We start from the raw sequence: 25746 nt of genomic DNA, 5'->3' as shown, positions 1-25746 counted from the left end.
ATGTTGACTGAGATTATTTTTGCAGGACTAAGACCAAAGCCAAGACTCAACTCTGCAAGACCAAGACTCGCTTCTAAAAGACCAAGACTAGATTCTGCAAGACCAAGGCATCTAACATCACTAACTTATTTTAACAATTAATGACGAAGAGAAGTGGGTCAGTCACTCAAATTTTGATTATTTTAAATTCTTTTGCAACTAGGTAGTATGTGTTATCAAAATTTCCAACTTCTACGTAGGAGCACCTACGAGAGATTCTGTTTATATTATTATTTATTTTGGAATTTTTTATTAACATGCGCATAATTTTCCAGATTTGGACTAAAAAGATAATATTACATCATTTTTTTGTTAATAATAAAAAACTGGATCAGATTTCAGCTAGACATGGTCCAAATGACTACGCAGTCATCGAATTATATATTCAACAGCCACTAAATTGAAGCGTTTGTGTCATCTTAACAGACTTGATTAAACTGAACGGACATGGGCGATCGTTGAATTGAATTACAGCAGCGTCGCCCGTCGTCCATTCTATTCTCCATTCTCCATACACCAATGACACATTTACCTATGTCAATTTTATGGTAGGTATACATATGTAATTACTTATGTATATATATTCTAATTACATAATGAAATAATAGGTACATATAAGTACCCTACATAATATTATTTGCATGATGCAACGATTGGAAAAAAAAAATATACCTACTCTAAAGTTAAGTGAAATTTCATGTAACTTTCATGCACAATTTATAAATAGTTGACTTCGAGATCATGTTGAGACTGTAATTTTTCAAATAACAGATTCACAACCCACAATCCTCAAAGTAAAATATTCCACACGTTTCTTACAAAACGTTAAATTTCATTAAAATTTTGAGCAAATGTTATCCCAAACATCTCAATGGACCCAAATACCGATATAGACATAAAGAGGCTACATATAATTGGAGTCACTCACATAAAGCAGGAGTGACGGAGTTCGTTAAAGAATCAAGGTTCGAGTCCCGGCTTCTGGGTAATTTTTTCACTTCTTTCTATTTGTTCAATTGAAAATACGTAATGTGCGTTTTCCATTGAAATGTACAATCTCACTTTCATATGTTAAGCGGTACAATGTGTTAATATAACAAAAGTTATAGATACGTTTTTCCACAAAACACCAGGCGAGAGTCGTTCTTTTACTGCTGAGGAAAATACCCCGTCAAATTCGAAGTTGATTGGTATATATGAATTACTGGCATGTTATTCTAAACATATCTGATTGCTTTTCCGAAATCAATTTGTAATTAATCTGACATTTACTATTTTAAATTGATGATTCAAAATAATGATCACAGATGGAGCAGAATGATCATCATTTTTAACCATAAATTAAAGATTTCTGTAAAAATTGAAAACAGTAAATGTCAAACAATTTATGGCTACCTTTTCTGATGTATGAAAATTATGACTATTTTACAATTTAAAAAATTGAAAACTGTGCATATCTTTTAGCTACGTAAAACAATCCCTTCAAGTGTTATGGAAGGGGGATAAGTGAGATCAAGAGAAGTGGAGACTATAAAGCGGTGGTTTTTACTTTTAAGTCCAGTGAAGCGGGCGGATATCAAGCCAGTAAATAATAATATTACAATTTTAGTGTCTATTTTTTAATATTCAAGTTAGGAAACTCAATTTGGGTCATCCTTGTGACATGCAAGTGATTATGTACCTGTTTGTTAAAATAACTATTCAACAATAATTGTGTTGTACAATAATAATTGTGAAGATTACATTCATTTTCGATTTAATGAATAAATAACGACTGAGCTCTAGTGGACATTGAGCCAATCATTTGATACGTATAGGTGTAGGAGTAACATAGCACTTTGTCCTTTTTGCATCGGTGTACTGCACTGAGAGTAAGTAGAGAATGATAGTGCTATTACTATTGTTATAAGACTGTCCTTTTTCTACTTACACTCAATGTAAATAGGCTAGAATACAAAAAGAACATAATAATACTACACTACACTCATGACGCACTTCTGTGTTAACAATAATGATTATTTGATTGTTATTGGATGTATAAATTGCCACAATTATTTTTTATTACTAACTTTTAATCAACTGGTCTCCGATAACCATGGCTTTATTTGTTTTGTTTCGATGTGCATTTTGTAAATCAGTTGAAAAAATAAGTTCCAAAATTTATTACATGAGTCATTTTATGTGAAGTAAATGTATTAGGAAAATCACTTTGCCATGCGACAAATGGTGAAATAAGCAGATATTTAATTAAATAAAAACTGAAAAGAAAAAAAATCTATTAGTTTACATAGCGACTTATCGGGGTCCACTATTATTGGGAACGTTTAAGCCGGTCTAGATTTTTAATGGGTCCTGACCTGACAGTTAAAGTTGCTAAACTACTAAACTTGTTTTTTTCTTTTCAGTTTTTATTTTATTTTTAGTAGTAGGATTTTTTGATTTTTTTAATAATTTTTTTTTAATTTTACGCATTTTATTTAGGATTTTCAAATATTTAGTATACAATGATACCCCTCCTTCGAGCGCAGTCGGGTAGATTTTAGTATTTTGATATATCCCATATCAATCTCACAAGTAAAACGAGTTTAACGACACCTGTCAAGCAAAAATTCATCAAGTTGTTTAGGCTACAGTGCCAAGCGTAAAAAGTATAACCCTCCTTCTAGCGCAGTCGGCAATTAACCATAGCAATTTAAAATTATATTACCCAAAAAAATATTTCATATAATTGCACAATAGTTCATTATTATTTGAAACTAAAATATATAACATTTAAGGACGTTCCCAAAAAATCACGTTTTCTTAGGATTCTATTTAAATCGTGTATATCCATTCTTCTTTAGTATGTAACAAGGCTAATTTTCTTAAGATTAATTTGGAAAACTAATATTCATTAGTTAAAAGCATGACAAATATTTTTCTATGAAGAAAATTATAACAAGCGGCACTCGTTTTTTCATAAAATACATTTAAAGTGATGAAATGAATGGCATTTTCTATATCGAAAAATTTTACTATTAATTTTCGTCAAACTTTTCCAAGTACTAACAGAATGCACTCTCAAAATTTAAAACGTAAGTCTAAAATATTTTAATTTTTTTGGAACTTCCTTAAATAATTAAAAAGTGAGCTAGCGACGTTTTAAAACGGAGGGTGGTTTTGTACTCCTTATATTTTATGCAGAATTTTTCTTTTCAATTCTAAGTATTTGTGAGTCTTTGGATCTGATTTAAAATTTAGCGACTCTATGATCAATATATAGCATGTTTTTTAATTCAATGACCACCTTGAAAGGACTTATTTTTCAGTTCATTTACAATAAATTTGATGAAAAACTGCAGATCAAAAAAGCGAGTTCAAGCAACATTTTCTTCATATGCTTTACTTTTTTTGCAAAAAACAACTTGTGGTAAAAAAACTATTGCACTTGGAGTATATAACTGAGTTGGATCTAATTATCTAATGAGAAAAAAAATGTGAAAATTATCTCAGCATACTTTTAAAAAATGTACTAATTGGAAGAAACTTTTAAAATATTAAACAAAACAAGTAAATAAATGCTGAGCTGAGTATAAAAATATTTCGCCTATAAAGAAAAATGAACAAAGGAAAATAGCTAATAAAAATTAATAATACATAGAGTAAGTAATACACTTGTTTAAAAAATTGTAGGTTACAAAACTCTTTAAGATAAATCTTAACGATATAAAACTTAAGGTTATTCGATTACTACAACAACAAAAACTAAATGTTGGGAAGAAGTGAACAATATTAAATATGGGTTTTTAAATGCCTAGCCAAATTTTAAATATTTTTGAAAAATATTATATGCATAACTTGTATGTGCGTTGGTATGTGGGTATGTGTATGTATACGCGTTCGGCGGATGGAATCCAAATAAAGTATCCGGCCGACAGTTTTTTCATAGTTTATTATTAAAAATATTGATAGAATTCTCAATAAGGGCGTGATCTTGTGGTTATGGTGCTTGCTCTACATGCAGATGGTCGTCAGCTCGAAACCCTTCTACGTTAATACATTGTCCTTTTAAATTCTTCTTTGTTAAATAATTCGTGATTTTGATCTTTGGTAACTTCTGATTACTGTTCCTAGATGGCTTTTGGTATAAAATTTGAAAAACACGTTTTGTTTGTATATTATTAACAGTAATCAAAACAAAATTATTCTGATCTTTGATAATTTATAGATAAAATTAAAAATACACCCATTCATTAAATAATTTTGTGTCTAGATCTAGCACTGCACATGTATAATTTAAATATCCATATTTTAGAATATAAATTTTTATAATGATAATTAATAATAAAATTTTTATTTTCATAACGTGATAAATGAAAACACGAACAAAAAAATTATTTAACATAATTTAGTTAACATTCGTTTATTGTGATTTTTATTCAATAATACATAATTGGGTATTTTCATGAAAATGATTTTTAACATAAAGTTAATTTAATAAATTCTTTGAAATTTTTTAGCAATTTTTTTTTATTATTAACTAGTTTAAATATTTATGAATAAAAAATAAATTTTTTTTCCAAATATTATAAAATTTTTTTTAAAATAATAAGCTATTTAATGGATTGAAAAATCATGAAAATACCCAATTTATAATGAAAGGAATATAGTTTCCACAGGGTGTCCCACAATATCTCTCGTCCATTTTGTGTTTTATGTGTGTAAGTATAAAATATACCCTAAAATCGTGCAACATGGCCAAATCTGAACAAAATCCATTCCACAAGATTAGTATAGGGTCATTTATCAAATATTTGACACTAAATAAAATTATGTAGCCAAGACTATCGCCTACCCCTTGATTATTAATTTATTATTTAAGATTTAAGAATTTTTGAGATTGTTTCAATAGTAGATATAAACGTCCCTTACGGTTTAGTATGTAGAAATTGGGAATTGAGAGTGCGGAAATGAGAAATTTTAGTAAAATCTCAATTTTTTGGTAATTGAAGTGTGCGGTATTCATTTAAATTTATTTTTGATTCGGAGTTGATTATAATTTCCACTCTTATCCGAGTTTAAGGATCCGAAAAGTTCTAAATAAATAACGGCTTCTAACTTTTAAAAGTTTCAAAACAAAACTTATGAAATATAATTTACCATTTATATTAAAATGGAGGGCTTAAAATTTCAAATTTCTCCTTGTCATACTCAATACTGAAGCTCTTTTCAGCACCATCTGAAGCAGAAGCACGAAAATAAGGTCAAATCTATCACTGTTTTACAATCTTTATCAATATTCCTTCATTTTCGAGATATTCTGAATTTAAAAGTCGCATTTCGTGAGAATATACTAAAAACAACTTTTCATTATCTCCAACTGCGATATACAATTATACAGTTTAATTGTAAATGTGAACGAATATTTAAGAGAGGTTTGAGTTTAACTCCTCAACTTTACAATCTAGTTAATTATACAAAATAGTAAAACATTATATTTCTATCTTTACTTAAGATCTAACAAATACATGTAATGGTGGAAAGGGCAATATAGCCTGCTATTATCATATATGACGAATTTCTTTAAAACTCCAGGAGGCGACGAGAGTACCGTTGCACCAGGTACATCTGAAATCAATTATGTCACGAAATTCGTGTTCAGCGATCCCAAAAGCCCCCTAGTAACGGCTTTGGACTAATTTTATTACGAATTTCTCGAAAACTCCAGGAGGCGACGGGGATATCATTGCACCAGTTACCTTTGAGACCAATTCTGTCATGATATTCGTGTTCAACGATCCCATAAACCCCCGAGTAACGAGTTTGGAATGATTATATGACGGATTTCTCAAAAACTGCAGGAGACGACGGGGATACCGTTGCACCAGGTACCTCTGAGACCAATTCTGTCACGATATTCGTGTTTAGCGACTAGAAACCACCTAGTAACACGTTTGGACTGATTATATGACGAATGCCTCGAAAACTCCAGGAGGCGATATCTTACTAGATGTACACTTGTTCGTCTGTAAATATCTACTTACATCACAATTGATGTATAGTAGTTCAACTGTGTACATCAGAGTACATCAACGTACATAACCGTACATCAATGTTGATCTACATTTATATCAACAGATGTAGTACATATAACCAACACTGATGTACGCTTATGTACATTGATGTACTCTGATGTATACAGATGAACTACTGTACATCAATTGTGATGTAAGTAGATTCACACAAACGAACAAATAAGTTTACATCTACTAACAATAAGATTTAATTAGATATATTATGATCTCAATTACCATTTTTTTGATCAAAAGAAATCATCGAAGATATCCAAATATATAATCCAGTTTTTCCCGGGATATTAGACGCAGCAACGGAGTGCTTGAATAACCTTTAAAGTACTTGTTAAATAGTTTTTTCTAAGTCCAAGACACACATTTTCTAAACCGTATCATACAATAAATATATTATATAGGTAATATCTATAATGACCTTGAATTTCAAATAAAATAGGTTAATAGCGTTATTCTTTTTATTTTTTGTGTGTGATATTCTACTTTAAGGTAGTACCAGCATGAAATCACTTTTCGACAGATTTGGCCGAATTTTTTTTCTCGGGTTTATAATAGCTTTATTTATGAATTCCTAAAATTTCATAATTTTTGACCGTTTAGATCGCGAGATATTTAAAGACAAAGTTCGCGATTTTGAGGGTCATGTCCCATTTAAAGCATGTAAAATGTCCGGTCTCTCCAACTATTTTTTATGATATTATTATATATTGAAGAAAAAGTAGAAAAAAATGTTTATACAATACAATTCTAAAAAAAAAATTTAGAAATTAATTTTCACTTTCGAGATATTAATTTTGACGTAAATTGATCGAAATTGGGACGTTGGCATAATTATTTCCCATTTTAAACGGTCAAAATTTCTGAAACTTTGGGAATTAATAGTAAGCATTATTAAATTCTTAAATTTAATTTTTCGTTAAATTCTGTCGAAAAAAAAATTGTACCATTGCTTTAACATAGAAACTGCAAATACCATGCTGGAACATCCTTAACATAACCATATTATATAAGTACATGTATATAATAACAATATAATCTTTTATTTATTTCTAACCTAAAAATGAGAATAATAATAATAATAATAATCATTATTATTATTGTTATTTTTGTGGATTTAGAATTTTAGGGTTGTGTTGTGTATATGCATGCTTTCAAATAAAATTTGTCATTTTTTTTTATTATCACTGTCATGCTGAAGCGGTGAGTACAAAAATTTGGTTTCATATATATTAGTGCACATAATAAATAATATAAGTAGTAGGTACTTCGGTCGTCCGCTTGTCTTCCCTTTTTCATTGTTTATTCATCGCATGTTATATATTGATTTCAGTATATATTTATTTAAATAAAGACAACAATATAATGGTATATTGTTACATTATGGTACACAAAATCGTATCAGTTTTAAAATATTTTGTATTATCAATACCCGTAAATTCGCTGCATGACATGACAGTTTAAGCTTGATATCTAAAATAGATTTTGCATTATGCACGCACGGACGTTAAACCCCTAACATGCCTTAAAAAGGCATATTTTAAAAAAAAATGGTCGTTTTTATTTCGGGAATCTACTTATGAAAGCTAAAAGAGGTGGAAGTGGGGTTAAAAATCCCCTTACATGCCTTAAAAAGATTTAAATTTTCAAAAAAATGGTTTAATTTTTTTCGGGAGTCTACTTATGTGAGCTAAAAGACGGATGGGGTAACAAATTTAACATTTTGACTGAAAATCGAGATCAGCCACCCCAAAAACCCCCTTAAACGTCATTAAAAGTCCTAATAATAAATAAAAAGGGAAATTTTTTTCGGGGGGTTCACTTATTCGTAATTTTTGTTTTGGGAGTCCACTTATGCAAGCTAAAAGAGGGGGGAGAGATATAAATTAAACATTTTGACTAAAAATTCGAGATCAGTGACCCCAAACGTCATTAAAAGTCTTAATTTGCAAAAAAATGATCTTTTCATTTCGAGAGTCTTTCAGGCTCCTGAAAGGAGGGAAGGTGCATAAAAGAGCTTTCATGCTGTAATATTATAGTGGGTCACAAAGAATGTGATGCAGTGTGACGTGGAGGTAGCAAAAATAGCGAAATTTATTGTGACGTAGTTCATGAACAATTTGATTCACTCAAACAACTCTTTTTCGAAAAAACTAGAGCCAAAATATGACGGAAGTTCAAAAAATGTGCGATAAAAGAAACGTGTTTTACGTGAACCATTTGGTACAATTATTATTCTATTACTATTTAAAATGAAAAAAATCAATTTTCATTTAAATATTTATTAGAGAATTAGATTTGGTTGCATAAGGACGAATTTTTAAATATTATATAAATTGCAAATATAATTTTTTTTATTTGTTTTAATTTTGAAGACAGTTTATCAATATTTCAATATTTTCAAGTATTTTTATCAAAAGTTATGAAACGATAAATCGTTGGAAAATCAAAATTTCTAATAAATTTTCTGCAATTTAAATGTGAAAAAGCAAGTCTCTTACAAAATTATTACAGGCAAAAAATATAATATTATAACTCAAAATAATATTTATTTTAATAACATATCTCATGTCTACACTGAAAGAAAAATTCTTGATATCAACCGATATGAGGTTGTGTCTCAACTTCATCGCGAGATCAAATATGGCGAATGGGGCGACGAATCTGATACAACTACCGTTCGGGGTTGAGTGGTGAAGTTGACACAAACGCATAAGTTGTTTTTTATGAAAGTAATACACTGTCTAACAAATTTCAAATATTGTTGATTTGAAATGCAACATAGTTTAAAAAATTCTTTTTTGATTGGTTCTACCACTTAAAAATATTATAACAAAATACTGATGTGATTGTCGCAACTACATGAGCAGGTTTATTAGGTTTATTTAAAAAAAAATTAGATTTCTTCGAGTCGGATTTGAACCAGTGAAATATTGATTATTATTGATTTAACTGTCTTAAGCCCACTGCTATATCGACTGTGCTGCTACAGATGTTTGTAAATATTTACACAAATATGCTATATATTATAGAAATGATGAATAAGTTTATTACAAAATCACTGTAAGTTTGTAACAACTATCTTTATATAGTTGACACAATCACATGTGGACTAGACATGACACGATTATATATTCCAACTAAGTACAATTTTATTTTCCATCAATAACATGTATGACCTTAAACAAAAATCAATCTCTTTCATAAAAGTAATGATTCTGTTTTTTTAACTTCAGTGATTTTGTATCAAGGAATTCATATTTTAAATTCCATTCCATTCTATTGTAAATACAAATATTTAGCTGTACTTGTTCCAATCATAAGGATATTGTTTGAAAGTATTTTTACTTTAGTTTAATATGAAACGGCCTCAGGATAAGGTTGTCATTATTTTAATTTTTTTTCACTGTGTGTTTCAAAAACGATTTGCCCTCAACAATATTTGTTGAAAATATTTTCCTAGGTCGATTTTTTTTTTTTTTTTTTTTTTGAATTATTTGCTCTTATTAAAAAAACACCCTATATAAATACTAAGATGTACAATTGGAAAAAAAAATCCTTTTCTTCTGAAGAGTGTACGACACTTTATATTCATTTGAAAGTGACATTTTAACAAAACAATCCCAAAAATGAATCAAGTAAACAGTATAAAATATCATAAATCATTCTGAAAAAGTAGTAGAGACAGTTTAAATAGGAACCAATTCAAATGCCATGTCAATTTCCTTTCTGTTTGACACTATCCCTAAACATTATAATTTCATATTTAAACAGGTATTCTTTTACACAGGAGAATGTCTTTCCAGTTGCCTGTTCAAAAGCTTTTTTATATTTTTGTTGCTTAGCTAAGTTTCAAGTGCGAATGTAGGGTTCCGTATCCTCTTTCTAACAAAACAGAATTTAGCATGAAGTGGCTATGGTAAAACGTCACAGCATCTGTCGGATCTCTCTGTCTAATATCTGTCTAAATTTCAATTTCACTTTTGTCATCTCTTTTACGGATTTTCATATTTTGTTAAGAAATGAAATTAAATTTTCAATTTTTAGAATAAGTCAGTAAAGAGTCAGAAAATTTAACTAAAAACACCTTCAATCCTTCGGTTGGGAGTTACACTTCTTAAAAGTTAATGCTAGGTTTCAACGTAATTTATGCAAATTTTTATTCTAGCATATAAAATGCAAGGTCTTGTCTAATATTGTCTAATATTACAATCAATAATTATAAAATATTTATGTTTAACGAAAATAAATCAAATTTAGAAAAAAAAAGAGTTAAGATCAAACAAAAACTAAATTTTAAAGTCTTTAAAATAATCATTTCCGTTGCAAAATGTTTACATGACAGTAAACCAAAATTGTTTATTTTCTTCATGTATTTTAAAACCTATCAAGCTATGGTGGATAATATTATCTTTAGAAGCCAGAGCATTAGCTTTCTGATTAGTTAATTCATGGGCAAATTATGGTAAAAAAATACTTTCTAAAAGTTTCTTTCTAAGAAATTCCAAATTTTGTCTTTGTTTCTAAAACTACAATACCAAATATTAAACTAGCATAAAATTGGTCTTCAAAATTTGAATTCAAAATTTCGTTTTTCGCCTTAAAATCGAAAATACTAGACATACGGAAAAATTTATTTCTAAAATTCATACATATTTAAGTTATGTTTTCCCATGTATCTGAAGTACCTTTTCTACCTTCAATTTGATTGCTTTGGAATCGATATTCTGTAATTATCGGACGAGAAAAATTTCACCACAAAATAAAAGACAATCAAATCATACATACAAAAAACAAGATCCTATTTTTTTGTAAAAATGTTCTAGGCATAATCCAAATGAAACAATATTAATTTATGTCCATTTTTGAGATGAATATAGTAAATTTCTATCAGAAAGTGAATAATAATACTACAAAAATAACCTTCAGATATTTGAATTCTAAAATTAGTTTGAAAATCGAATGTTTCAAATCAATTAATTTCAATTTTCAATACATATAAATAATGCAATTAAACATCGAAACTAAAAATAGCCCATATAACATAGTCATAAATTATTTAAAAACAAAATAACTATTATTTTTTTATTTTTTACAAGATAAAAATCGCGTGCAATATATATCAACGTTTTTTTTTTTTTTTTTTTCATTATTACATTCTAAAAAAAACCGATATCTCTTGCGTGTTTTATTTAAAAGTAAAAAAAAATCGTTCAAAACAAATGACAATCAAACCATAACATATAAATGTCAATTCAAATAAAGGCGCGAAATGGACAGATAACAAAATATACAACATACTTGGTGTTAAATTGTTGAAATTTCTTTATCTTCAATCATGTTTTTTGTTTCTTGAAAATTTCACTTGCATCAACAAAACTGATAATGATAATTAGAATAAAAATAAAAAAAATTAAAGATAGGTTTTTCTTTTGGAGCGCGTTTCGTTACGATCTGAATAAGAACAACACAATTACACTATTTGACAGGCAGGTATGGGCGCGTCCAGTAGTGTACCCATCATCAACAAAATGTGTCTGCATTAAACTTAATATATTTACTACTTTCTCTCTTATGAACATGTGTGTATGTTTCAAAGCGCTGTGTATTGAAGTGACAAAGATAATCATATCAGTTTGTGCGCTCTCTTTCATGTGTTTTTCGTGAAAACGCTATACGAATACTCTAGAGGGAAAGAAAAGGATGAGACCAATAAACGAAATTATTATTAGTTTATAGTTTAAATGTTGATAACTGTTTGATATGTCATTGTTCAGTTGTTAGGAAGAAAATGCTATGACAAACTTTCCAAGAAAAAGCAATCTCTAACCTGAAGTTATTCCTGTTCTTAGTTTTCGTGAAAAACGATGTTAAAGTTAATAGTTAAGACGAGTTATTACATTATATTATAGGAAAAGGAACTAATTTGAGGTTCATAACTCAAGACCCAGAAATGACAGCTTTACGAAAAAACTACCACAGTATTTATTAAAGCCTTATAAATAACTATACCCATTTACAAAACATTTCTGTTTGTATTTTTTGAGATAATTAACAAAAAATATCACAAAATATATGAAATTTAATATAATTATATTACGCTTGGCAACATTGCACATATGTTGAAGATATGTCATTGTATTATCAAAAAATAACTTTATTAAATAATGATATAATTGTAATTTTTTATTAATTTATATATAAAATAATTTTGTTTAATTAATTACAATTGAAATTTTCACGAAATGAAAATTTTCAAATACTTTTTTCGGGTTACTTTATGATATCATGAACTGATCGTAAAATGTCAAGATAGACATTTCAGTGTTGTCAGACTTTATACGACACAATGTAACTTTGAGATTTATTAATAATCGAAAATATATATTTTCATCAATTTATAATGAAATAGATTTGTTTATTTAAAGCTGACAGATACTGTTCGTTATGTGAGAGGAAAAATGAGACCTCCTTCCATTTTTCGTAACAATCTTATGTAATAAAACATTTCTATGTAGGGATGGCATATAATAACTTCAATATCGATTTTCGATACACCGAAATTTATTACTTATATAATTTTTCTCATAACATGTGTTTAAAATTTATAAATTAAAAGTAAAAACTAAAAGCTTTTTTTAAAATTTGATTTATATGAATTAATTTGACTAAGCAGGAACAACTTCCGTAAAATTTTTAGGTTAGGATTAGTGTATTACCACTGGTAAATATAACCTAAAATGTCAAACGTGTGAAATCGCATATTTCAAATTATTTTGAGAAAACAAACATACGTGTAAAATAAAACGAAACGTATCTAAGAATACTTTCCATTAAATTACCTTTTCCCTTAGAGCCTTCTCCAAACTGAACCGATTTTGAGGATCATCGCCTATTTTTCAGTTGTTCTGAGTACGGAATTCTAAAGTCGTACTTGAAACATAGCTCCTCATTAAATTACCTTTCAAACGAAACAAAAAAGATCCAAATCAGCTTATTCGTTTAGGCGCTACGATGCCACAAACAGACACACATAGTGGTCAAACTTTTTTTGATTCGGGAGTTAAAAATAGTCAACGCGATTTAATATATATTTTTTTAGTTGTATGAATTTTTCCCTAAATTAACTTTTTCTTGAAAAAAATCAAAATTGATTTTTAAATTGAAATCTATTATATTTTCAGTTGGCAATAAGTGAAAAAAATAGCTGTATATGAAATAATTTTAAATACAAACGGTATACTAAAGTATTTGATAATAAAGTATGTAATGTACTATGTATACTTTTTGGTTAGACTGTTCAATACTTCTCCGTTCATGTAAACGCAAAAACATTGTACTTAGCGAGTATAATTTACGATGCTATAATTACCCATACCTTGTAGATATTTTAAAATCACGTAATAACGTATAATTATTATTTTTGAAAAAGATGTATGTTAAAGTAAACTGCTAATTAAAGCGTTTAGACAATAATGTATAAACAGAATGTTTCAGGCACAACGTTAATATTTTAAGATGCTTTAATATGGACGAATTATCGTTGAAGTTTATATTAAAAAAAGGTATATTTTAAAGAAAAGTTTCGAAAAGTACTAACGCGAAAAATTGTAAATTATTGATAACACTGCATCATCTGCATTGCATTGCTTAATATAGATAGCAAAATTATTGATATTCCAATTCATATAATTTATTTATGATTTTTTAATGCTAATACTATCCGTGATAAAAATTTAATGTATTTTTTCTGACAAAAAAAATGTTAAAAATATCTTATAAACGATAATAAACGAAAGATTTATGGCCAGGTTAAACAATTCGAACTTTTTCTTAGTATCACGCAAATTTATTTAAAAAAACAAGTGAAAACAAACAATTGACTGACTTAATTTTTGAATGTATAGACAGTGTCGATGACGCAATCGTTTCTTTTTTGACGTCACATAAGTAAAGAAAGATATCCACACATTCATAAACAGATATTCCGATATAATACATACTATAAAATTTACAACTAATTTGCGCCTTCGTGGGTAAACAGTGATGTTTACAAAAAAATGTTTCAAACAAAAGTTGTTTATTTTTTTATAAAAACATTTTTTACATTTAAACTTTTGTTCTATCTCTAACGGATTATAAGATATAATTGACCTATGTTGCTCATTTATGAACTCGATCTCACTTTTTAGGTCCTACGAATGCTATAAAAATTTCAGCTTGATATCTCTTTTCGTTTTTGAGTTATCGTGTTGACAGACAGAAAATCGGAAATGAATTAATTAGGTGATTTTATGAACATCTATACCACAGTTTTGTTCATAGTATCAATATTTTTAAGCGTTACAAACTTGGGACTAAACTTAATATACTATGATATATTTCATATATTTCATATATACAGGGTATAAAAACAGCTACTATACTGTTCAACAATGTACAATAAAATTGTAACGCAATCGATATATTATTTAGTAGTTGAAAAATACGTATAATTTAAAGTGTGTTTTAAAGCCATGAAATATATCTGATGTACTTTTTATCACATTTATGGACCAGCACCATTTATGGATCTTTTAAATCCTCGGATTCCTTTCTCAGTCTTCAATCTTTTTCATTATATCCCTCACATTCCCTCTTAATATACTAAAAAAAAGTGTATGATAATAATTTCCAATGTTACCTATTAATTTTTAAGATATGCCATTTGGAAAAAAATCATTGTAATCCTTATGAACGAAGGAAGAGCTTAATTGCATTTTCAAATTAATTATTCTTATATTTTCCCATCTCTATCATCAAACTTCAATTTCGTAATACATTTTTCATATGTAAAATTTCAGGTTGATCTACTTAAAAATAATAAAATTTCCGCCTCCTGAAACGTCCTATATATTACATATTATTTTGGTTTATAATACAATTGTCGTAAATAATATTTTTTTACTTTCAAATATTTGTAACAAAATATTATTTTGCTCTCATTTTAATAAAATAAATAACATTTGAGTGTAAATACTAAAATATTATATTTTAAATTGATTCTCAGTACGAATAAAATCAAAATTAAATTTTTTTTAAAACCACTAATGACATCTATGGGGAGTTATTTGAACAACATTTAGCAATTCAATAAATTATCTTATGTATTAACATTCAACAAATTTGGGATAGTCAAAATTTGAAAGTCTAAATAGATAAAAATGATTAATTATTAATGTTTAAGTGCCTAAACAATTGTACCGATTTTTATTAATCTTTAGCAAAATTATTTCTTGCAGATCTTCATAGGTTATATTTTCAATTTTTTTATAGGAGAAATTATTTTGGATATTTTGGTACCAAACAAAGTTATTTGTTTTTAAAAAAGACAAATTTTTGTTTTGAATTTTTCATCTATCTGCACGATTTGTGAAAATTGAGGGGCAACAAATATAAAACTATAATAGACTATAATTATAACATAATTTTTAATTTATATTGCCTTTTTGAAGTATTTTCAAAATAAATGTATATTATATTTTATTTGCTTCTTTTTAAAATCTTAATTAGAAGTTAATTTATAGGCAAATATTTAAGAGATAGTGTTTCGAAAACTCATTTCATATATATAAAAAAATTTTTTAACTTTATTTTTTCTACTACAGGAATTGTTTTAGATAATAAATGTTAATAATTCATTTGTTAACAAAATTCAAAATGATTAAATTAAACCAGTGAAACATTAATTAGGCTTTTCACTTAAATTAAGCTTCATATGAACTTGCTTCAATACAGAACATTGTGGATTATTTCATGCCTTCATTTCACTTGGTTTATATGTTTTGCTTAAAATTTAATAAAGAATAAAGTAAATTTGTAAAAGTTCAACTTACCACTAGTACTTGGATGATTCATTAAAATAGCAAGCGGACATTCATCGTCGTCCAGTACATATTCTTGTGAATCACCACCATTTCCTGGATTCATAAAATAGAGTAGTATTATTTCTTATATAAAAACTTCTGATCAAAATTATTTTTGCATTTATAGTTTCAGTTTGTGAGAAATATTTTTACTCAGCGAATATTCTACAATATTCTCAATATTAGCATGACAATCATCATTAAAATTGGCAATCATTAAAGATAATAAATTTAAATGTAAGATAGAAGGATTTTCAGGAGTTCTGATTAGTAAGCGGTCAGCATTAGTATGAAATTAGATCTCCCAGATTCATCATTTCTTTAACTAACTAAATTACTAAATAAAGTTTAAATCGCGGGAATACTCGCAGCTAACATGGCTGAAAAGTCCCCGGTCTGACACATAGATGGCGTCGCTAGTATTAAATGCATATTATTTTTATATAGTACCAACCTTCAAATGATTCGTGTCAAAATTTGACGTCTGTAAGTCAATTAGTTTGTGAGATAGAGTGTCTTTTGTGAAGCAACTTTTGTTATTGTGAAAAAAATGGAAAAAATGGAATTTCGTGTTTTGATAAAATACTGTTTTCTGAAGGGAAAAAATACAGAGTCCGGAAACTCATTATCAAGCCAAGTTTTTGCTTCCACTGTATTTTTTCCCTTCAGAAAACAGTATTTTATCAAAACACGAAATTCCTTTTTTTCCATTTTTTTCACAATAACAAAAGTTGCTTCACAAAAGACGCTCTATCTCACAAACTAATTGACTTACAGACGTCAAATTTTGACACGAATCATTTGAAGGTTGGTACTATATAAAAATAATATGCATTTAATACTAGCGACGCCATCTATGTGTCAGACCCGGGACTTATCAGCCAACCTATTATTAACTGAAAAATGATTACAATAATATATTATCAGTCTTTATTTTTAGATAGTTGGAAGCAATTTTTTATCTTTTATGCGTTGTAATTAAACATGTGTAATTCACGGACAGAAAAGTGAAATTAATTTTTGAAAATCTTTAGAAATACGTAAAATATGAACGTTTAAAACTTCTAACTAAACAAAGGAGAAAAAACTAAATGTGACATCATTGTTGTGTATCACCAATCACCATAGAGATTACAGATAAAACTCTGTTTTGCAAAAAACTCAAGACTTAATACCATAACAAAATTTGAAAGTTAGAAAAATTGAAATATATTTATCAGTTGTGTTCTTTGAGTGATTCTTAAGGGATTCATTTTAGTTAGCATAATAATCGACTATTCGTTAATAGAAAAGGTTTTTCTAGAGGTAGTGAATAAAAATAGAAACAAAATTTACCATTAGTCGGTTGCATAGTTTGTACTAAACACCAATGTGTTGGATCTTCGGTACCATCCAGACCATATTTATTGAGCATTTCACGTACAACACGCGCAGCACAATCTCGAACACTTAATAATAATGTTTTATAAGGCACGTCTTGACATAAGGCTTCACCGTAAATTTTTAAGGTACCCCCAGTATCAGGGCCACCATCTTTTGAACGGAATTGTTGCAAACGTTTTTCTAATTTTTGTTGTCTACGACGTCGCATCACAGCTTCTGGATTTGATATAGATCGTGTAAATGATGTTTCTGGTAATTCTGTGTATAATTTTTCGGCAACATTGTTTTCTTGCCCTTCCTCACCCGCATCTGCATCACTTTTTAATCGCGCAAGTTTTTCCTGTTTTTTTAATTGTTTTTTCTCTCGTTTTGATAATTTTCTTCGAAAACTGGAATTACTGTCGGATAGTCCAATAGACGGTGCCTAAAACAAATTGTTTATAAATGGAATTAATCAATCTTTCTGTACAAAATATGAACAATTTTAAGGAGTAATTTTTTCATTTCGGTTGTATTAAATTAAATTTCAAACTGTACTTAATATTGAAAGAAAGTATTTGCAATCTCTGCAAAATTTATTAGAAGATTATTTTGAACTGTTGTTTACTAAATAAACTCTTGTACACATATAAATAAGTTAATGTTGACTAATAAACAAAAATAAAAATTCGATGAGTTGAAAAAATTACACTCTGTGTCTAGAGCTCGTACTGCAGAATTGGCTAAGGCGCTTGACATGAATCCAAGAGGTCCGAGTACGATTCTTGGTGTGAGTGTATTTTTTCAATTCTATTTAATTATGATAATTCGGTTTCCACCTTAAAGTAAGAAATATTGAATACACCATGCTTTTGTGTGGATACTTGTTTTAGATTTTTTGAGCAGAAGTTTTTCTTTGTAACAAGTGAAAGAACTTTCACTTGTTACAAATTTCAATCTCGAAATTTATAGTATTTAAGGAAATAAAAATCAATTTATCTTGTGAATATAATTTTTCTTTTGTGTGAAGACCTTTTTCAACTTACATGATGTTCGTCGTCTATATTTCGAAGTAAAAATCGTCCATCTCTATCATCAATATGCCAATTTAATTGAACTAAAAGTGGTTTTTCATCATTAGCTAATCGTCGAGCAGCTCCACCTCCAGGACCACCTTGACCATGAACTTCGTACAAAGCATATTGCCCAACTGAAAAAATAAATTGGACTAATTTTAAAAAAAAAATTGTAAAAAACTATAAACTGTAACTTTAATCAAACTATTTTTAAAACATATTCTGCCATCTATGAATAAAATTTTGTACTATATTTGTGTATTCAAGTTATGAACTAATACATACCAGCACTTCCAGCGGGTGTTAACATTCGCATATCGGGTCGAAATTTTTCAACAAGCGTCGCGACGACATCTTGTGCAGTAGCATCAGAAGCAACACGAACACATTTTGTAGCGGCACGTCCTGTGGCGTTATCTTGAAAATAGAAACGCATAACACCATGGAATTCCAAATCCTGTTAAAACATTAAGAATATTTATGTTATCATATAATTACAAAACATAACGCCTATATATAGAGTGGCGTATTTAAACAGAAATTATTATATTTATTTATTTTTTATATTAATGTAGAACTTTTTGAATTAGTTGGATATCTCCCAAATCATGGTGGGCATTTTTTGCCTCTCGCATTCGTGCTTTTTCTAAAATATATTCCGTAACTTCCTTTAAAATCAGTGCCGGATTAACCCATGTCGAAGCACCTAGGCGAAAATCAAACTGAGCTCCTTTTTTTAGTCTTCGTAAACATTACCTTGGCGCTCCCTGTGAGCGAGCGGCCCATGTCATAAGTTTGTCTACCCCTCTTTTTCTTTTATTTAGTCTTTCGTACTATTTTGGCACCCACTTGTATGCGACTCTTCATATAAACATTTGCGGCCTTCTTTTTTTTTTAAACTTCGTAAGTCAACTTGGCACCTCCTTACAGTTCTTTTCTCGTAAAAATTTAGCTATGCGGAGCTCCTAGACAATTCGCCTAATGGTTAATCCGCCACTGCTTAAAATTTAGACATACAGCCAATAAGCGTCCATCTAACCCAGAAATGAAATTTTCTTAAAATCAAGCAGGTTTCTCTTAATATTTCGTATCGTATAACGTGAATAACCTTGTATATCTTATTACAACATAACCTATAAAATATCCTAAACACATTTGATAATGTTTTGTTTATAAGAGTGGACACATGTTTATAAGATCATCCATCACCCCGCGGACTTAGTTCGAGAGGAACTTTTAACTAGAAATTTACACACCAGCGATTTCCATAACTTTGATAAATCAAAAAGTGAGAAATAATTAAATTTAATGATAATTACCTCGTTTGGTTCGGATAATTCGAATAAATCCAATCGATTCGCATTCCATTGTGCAATAACATTTCGTAGTGCTTCACGTTCTAAGGCACGCTTTTCACCATTTGAATTTGTGACTATCCCATTGTTACCACCATGCATTGTTGTGATGTTGTTTTCTCCACTACTGTTATTCTCAGCTAGAAAAAAATAGAAAGACCAATTATTAGTAAACGAAAATCACAACAATTAAAATTAAATAACAACTACTGCCACCTATTATAATACAACAAAACATTCTAAAATACTGTATTCGAATAAATTTGAATATTAAGTATGGATTGACAAGTACAGCCATCTATGAATATGAATATGTATTTAAGTTTTACGGGAAATCATAAAAAAAAATCATTGACCCTGTAATTATTAGTGAATAGATAAAATAATATAATATAAAAATACACAAGGAAACGATTAAAAAATATTAATTTAATATGGGGGTTGTTTAGTTCCCAGGCTATGTACCGTAACAATAAAATTAAAAACAAAGACCTTAAACAATCGCCACCTGTTGGTTTATTATTAAATAAAACTATCTCATTCTTTATCGTAGATGAAATTATATGATACAGAAATATATTGTATACTGTCTAATGTACTATTTATTTATTCTATTAAGTTAGAATGTATTAACGTAAGAGTTTCGAAAATAATTCGAGGAAAACTTTTTAAGTACGATTTGTGTAGAGTACGAAGTATTTGTTGCTTGCAGAATTGAGAACAGAGTTCAACCCAAAGGTAGTAAAAACAACTTCATATTTACGCCTAAACTACTGGAACGGATTTAAATGAAATTTGGTACAGAGTAAGTCTAGAGCCTGAGAAAGGACGTAGGCTACTTTTTAATGCCTTTTTGCGTCGGGGGTAATTAACTACTAATTAATCCTAAAATATATTATGATATTATAAAAGATTATTAATTAATTGCCTGTCTGCTACATTTAATTGATAAGTTACAAATATTTTTGGGAAGTGGAGCTTAATTTAGGTCTGTATATAAATGAATTCTCCTTTTTTATATCTTATTAGAGTACCGTATTTAAATCATTTATTTAGACGAGAGTAATTCATTTATTATTGAAAGTAATTTTCGAAGGTAGTGTGCCAATACCTTCTAAGCTATAATTATAGTTGTCGAATTCAAAGAAATACATTTATAAGTACAGTAGTTTTATTAGACAAATAGTAATACATAAAATTTTATTTAATTAATTATGATTCATCAATTATTACACAATTTAAATCATTAGAAATAATAATAATAGTATAATATTATTAATCAAGTGATTTACTGGTATATTGAACTAAATCAAACTAAGTTTACTTCTAAAAAGTTCAATAGTCTGTCATTAATATGCAAAAGTACTTAATATTTCTTCTTCCTTAATTTAATTCGTTAATTAGAGAAAGAAAAATTATTTAAGGTAGTACTGAAGTAATTTTTATACCATGTATATATGATTTATACATAGTATATTAAGTTTAGTCCCAAGTTTGTAACGCTTAAAAATATTGATGCTATGAAAAAAATTTTGGTATGGGTGTTTATAGAATCATCTAATTAGTCCATTTTTGGTTGTCCGTCTGTCTGTCTGTGAACACGTAAAGGACGTAAAAAGTGAGGTAAATGAGCAACATAGGTCAATAAGGTCTTGGGTCCGTAGGATCTTGTAAACCGTTAGAGATAGAACAAAAGTTTAAATGTAAAAAATGTTTCTTATAAAAAAATTAACAACTTTTGTTTGAAACATTTTTTTCAAAACATCACTGTTTACTCACGAGGGCACACATTAGATGCAAATTTTATAGTATGTTTTAATATGGGATTATCAGTTATATATGTGTGACATGTATAGCTATATGTGTAATGTGATAGAGTAATCAACACTGTCTATACATGGTATTAAAACAATTAACTCAGTCAATTGTTTGTTTTCATTTGTTTATTATACACATAGGGTGTTTTCGTCACACAAACAAATAACCTGACACAAATAATTTGAAATTTTACCGCGAAAAATTTTACTGCAGGTCAATGTAGGCGTCTTGTGGTAATCTGTTTCATCTACATCGGATCAATTAAGATTGTTACACAAAACTATAAAATTGTTTGTCATCAAAGAAAGTTAAAATTACTCAGAAATATAGTGAATCATTTTTAAAGAGAATCATCTTTAATTTTTGGAAAACCCTTAACTAATATCATTTATTCTGATTGGTGTAAAATAAAATATGAATTAAAATCTGTGATTAATACTAACACCTACTATAAAAAGCAAAGACCACCACAAATAAATGAATTGTAGAGCATTTAATAAATGCCGATCCGTCCAATTTCAGATCAGGAACTAAAAGGATTGAAAATGTCAAAATATTCATATTTTCGACCTAAAATTGCCTGAAATGCCTACCTCCTTCTTAAGTTTTTTGAAAAAGTATTTTATTTTATTAAACGTTAGTTTTGTCGTTTATACTCTGAGCTCAAAGGCGAGCAAAATTTTCCCTTATATTTCTCGAGCTTTTTTGGCCGTGTTATTAACGCCCAAAGCTAAATTGGTACTTTTAAACGTGAACCAAGTTCTGTGTTCTTTTTAACATGTTTTAAAAACTGAAATTAAGAAAGAAATTCTTTTTTTACCAAACCAAATGGAAACGTCTGAAAAAGACACTTTTAGATTTCGAATGAAGTCACTGACAAGTCAGTTAAACTTCTGCCCTATGTATAAAATATGCCCCTTTATTTAGCCTAGGTAAGTACTCAAATATGTTTGAATTCTTTTAGAGAGTAATAATTAAATAAATTTAAAAAATTATCAAATGAGTGATCTCGTTTTTTATAAAAACAGTTTAAGAAGTTTACTTGAGTATTTTAGTTAAAGTAATAAGTAATTAACTACTCACAGTAAAATTAATTGCAATTAAAAATAGAATGCATCTTACTCAGCATGGCATACTTAAAATAATTGCTAATGGAATGCGACAACCACGTCCATAAGACTTCATTGTACGATTTTTATATTATTTCAAAATACAGGAACTTAATCGAGTCCCTTCTTTAGCGCTTTTATGACGGTTAAATAACCATTGAGTCCATTTTGGTATCGAAAAGTGGGTTGGCACATCCCCAGCCACCATTTCATGAGCCATTTGGAGTTGTTTAAGAACATGAGGAGTGCTTTGACTTCAACGAACTTCAGGTCTGAGAGGTCGTCAAAGAAAGACTGAGTCGAATGAGCCTACCTATTCATGGCAAGAACTGGACACTGACAGAGAAGATCAGATATCATTTCTTCACCTCTCTCCACTGTGACAGCTCCTTCAATAATCGTGATGCATAGGTAGGCCCGTAGTAGTCGTATAGCGTGCTCCGATTCCATGCGACATCAAAACTTGAGTGAACCGATACTGTAGGCAATGAATTTTTCCTGAAATTTGACTCAGGAAAAAGCTTCGAGCCAGTAGATTTTTATGGCAACCGCTGGAAAATGTTTGTCTCAGTGTTCAACAAAATCATATTACGGTAGGACAGAAGTTCTCAACTTCCGGACAACACATTCTCTTTATTTAACAATTTAAAAAAATAATGGATTTTATATTTTGAATGATTCTAAGCATTTTTGATCTTCACCGTTTTTAAGATATATGAAACCGTTTTTGAGAAATATCCGGAAATTTCACCGAAAACTCATTATTTCTGAAACTAAAGTTATATAAGCGTTTGAAAAAAAAACCGCGTATTTTTGCCTCAAGTTCAGGTATAGTTTAAAAATATATATTCATTAATTATGAATTTTGATATTTAAATTATAAAATGTTTATATTTAACACTTTTCTAAGAAATTTTGTATTTTTTACCAAATATTACTTTTGGATTTGCTTTTCTAAAACTGAATTTTAAATAGAATTTAAAAACGAAGTGTAAAAGAATTATTACTTGTCAAATTCTTGCATCTATCGCAATTAATGTATCCCAAATAAAAATAGATAAAAAATAAATACAAACAAGATTCCTTTTTTTGTGTTTAAATGAAGTGTGTTGAATCAGAATATATTATTATTTGATTTTAAATAATATTGTGATATGACTCATATATAAAGAATTCACATTGGATGTTGTTTGAGAAACTGTTGAACAGAGTTATAATATAATAATAGTATTTATATTATACTTGTGGTCTTTTAAATAACATAAACATTTTTTGAAAAATATTTTTTTTTTTTTTTTTTAAATTAATATACATACCACATATTCAATAATAAAATATTATTGATCATCAAGTCAGAACCGTAGCCGAAGAAAATTCAAAAATTTATATCATTTCTTGTTCAGCATCGCACATCAATGCAGAAAAAATTAACGAATTCATAAAAATTAAGGTTATACGATCACCAGGCCAATTTTAACCATAGATCAGAATAGAAAATCTTATAGTTATGTTGTTCACAAGATCTTATGGTTGTTGTCTTTCTAATTATAAAAAAGTTTTGGATTATATGCGCGGTAAGGGTGTATAAGCTTGTAATGAAATAATCTTGTAAAAAACGCAAACTCCTCATTACTATTTCTTTTAATGATCCGGACTTTCATTAAGTTTATCTCGAGTTAAGGACAGTGATTCGACTTCAAATTTTAATGGTAACTGTATTATAATATCCTTAATAAGTATATACAGGGTGTCCCAGAAGAAACGAACGCCCTTGTTGCATTAGGTAGAAAATAAAATTTCAAGAAGAAAAGTCCTATTCCATTTTTTAATTCGATTCATAAATAATTAGCTATTAATTAAAATACGTAGCCAATCAGAAGCGCGCTACATCGGTAAAACTGTGAAAGGGGTAGGAGAGTTGAAATAGTCAGAAACTGCAAGAGTGAGACGCGAATTCCCTATCTAAAACCCCTTAAAAAAGATTTATCTCTCGATTTTAACGATTTGTAATGAGATGATTAAATAGACTTAACTTAAATTTGAACAAAAAATGACACACATTTTATTTAACTAACAAGAATCCTCTAATTAAATACGTCACTGTGATTAGTTATATTATTGTTATTTATTTAAATTTATTAATTTTCTTAATAAATTTTCTACTGTAAAATTTCTTTGTTTTCATGCTAATTATGATAATAAAAATATTTAAATAATTATCAATTATTATTGTCTTATGTTATTCATAATTGATTAGTGATCGACCAGTTGTTGTAGGTATATTTCCAATAATGGATTATATTGTTTTCAGGGGCATTATTAGAATAGTTTAGATATCTCACAAAAATATCTATTTGTCATTTAGAATTATTAACGAGGAGAGTTATTAGAGGAATAATAATATTTTTTATTATAATGATATTATTTGTATAGATAAAATCGATTAAATGTGAGTCGGATTCACGCATCAAAGGTATCGTAACATAAGCAAACATTTATATCATTTTAACAAAATTTAATTGATCTAATTATTTATAAATAAGATAAATAGAGGATATGTTAGACGGATCGAACCCTCAAACGAATCCTAACCTAATACAAGATTTGCCAAGACAGTCTATTTTATAATAATATACAGTGGAACCTCGATTACTAGAACCTCAAGGGAAATGCAAAAAATTTCGAGTTAATGTGTTTTCGACTTAACAAGTAGTTCGAAATACAGAAGATTTAATTGCTTAAGAATTTACAAAATCCAGTTTTACAAATTTTGAATGAAATCTTGTTTACATATGAAAGCTGAAGACAGTGGAGCAATTCCTTATTGAAGTCTTCCAATGAGACATAAAATGTACCTTTGTATATTGATTACAAGATATAGTTTTGATGTTTTAATACTAATTATCAGAAGCACCGACCAATTAGGAGGAACAAAAAATGGCGCTTAAAGATTTGCATGTATTTCTTAAAATAGTATGAGGCACCTTCGAGAATTGAATTCAGTAAAAAAATTACGT

The 25746-nt window shown here is 28.4% G+C and overlaps 1 protein-coding gene across 3 annotated transcripts in view; it reads right to left on the bottom strand.

Moving 5' to 3' along the window:
- The window catches only part of LOC123306030, a 132977-nt gene that overhangs the window by 47070 nt on the left and 60161 nt on the right, over positions 1–25746 (bottom strand). For 2 of the 3 annotated variants that reach the window (XM_044887894.1, XM_044887892.1), the window contains exons 2-6: positions 19767–19942; positions 18733–18904; positions 18418–18581; positions 17345–17816; positions 15980–16063 (exon numbers count right to left, since the gene is read on the bottom strand). In XM_044887894.1, coding sequence (XP_044743829.1) covers positions 15980–16063; positions 17345–17816; positions 18418–18581; positions 18733–18904; positions 19767–19904 — 1030 coding nt within the window. In that variant the 5' untranslated portion in view covers positions 19905–19942. Of the gene's footprint in view, positions 1–15979; positions 16094–17344; positions 17817–18417; positions 18582–18732; positions 18905–19766; positions 19943–25746 lie in introns of all 3 variants that reach the window. The other variant, XM_044887893.1, reaches the window with a different exon arrangement.

Source organism: Chrysoperla carnea, chromosome 1, assembly GCF_905475395.1.
Source record: "Chrysoperla carnea chromosome 1, inChrCarn1.1, whole genome shotgun sequence".
Taxonomy (NCBI): Eukaryota; Metazoa; Arthropoda; class Insecta; order Neuroptera; family Chrysopidae; genus Chrysoperla; species Chrysoperla carnea.
Note: the sequence above shows the minus strand (reverse complement) of the source record. Positions and strands in the feature narration are given on the sequence as shown.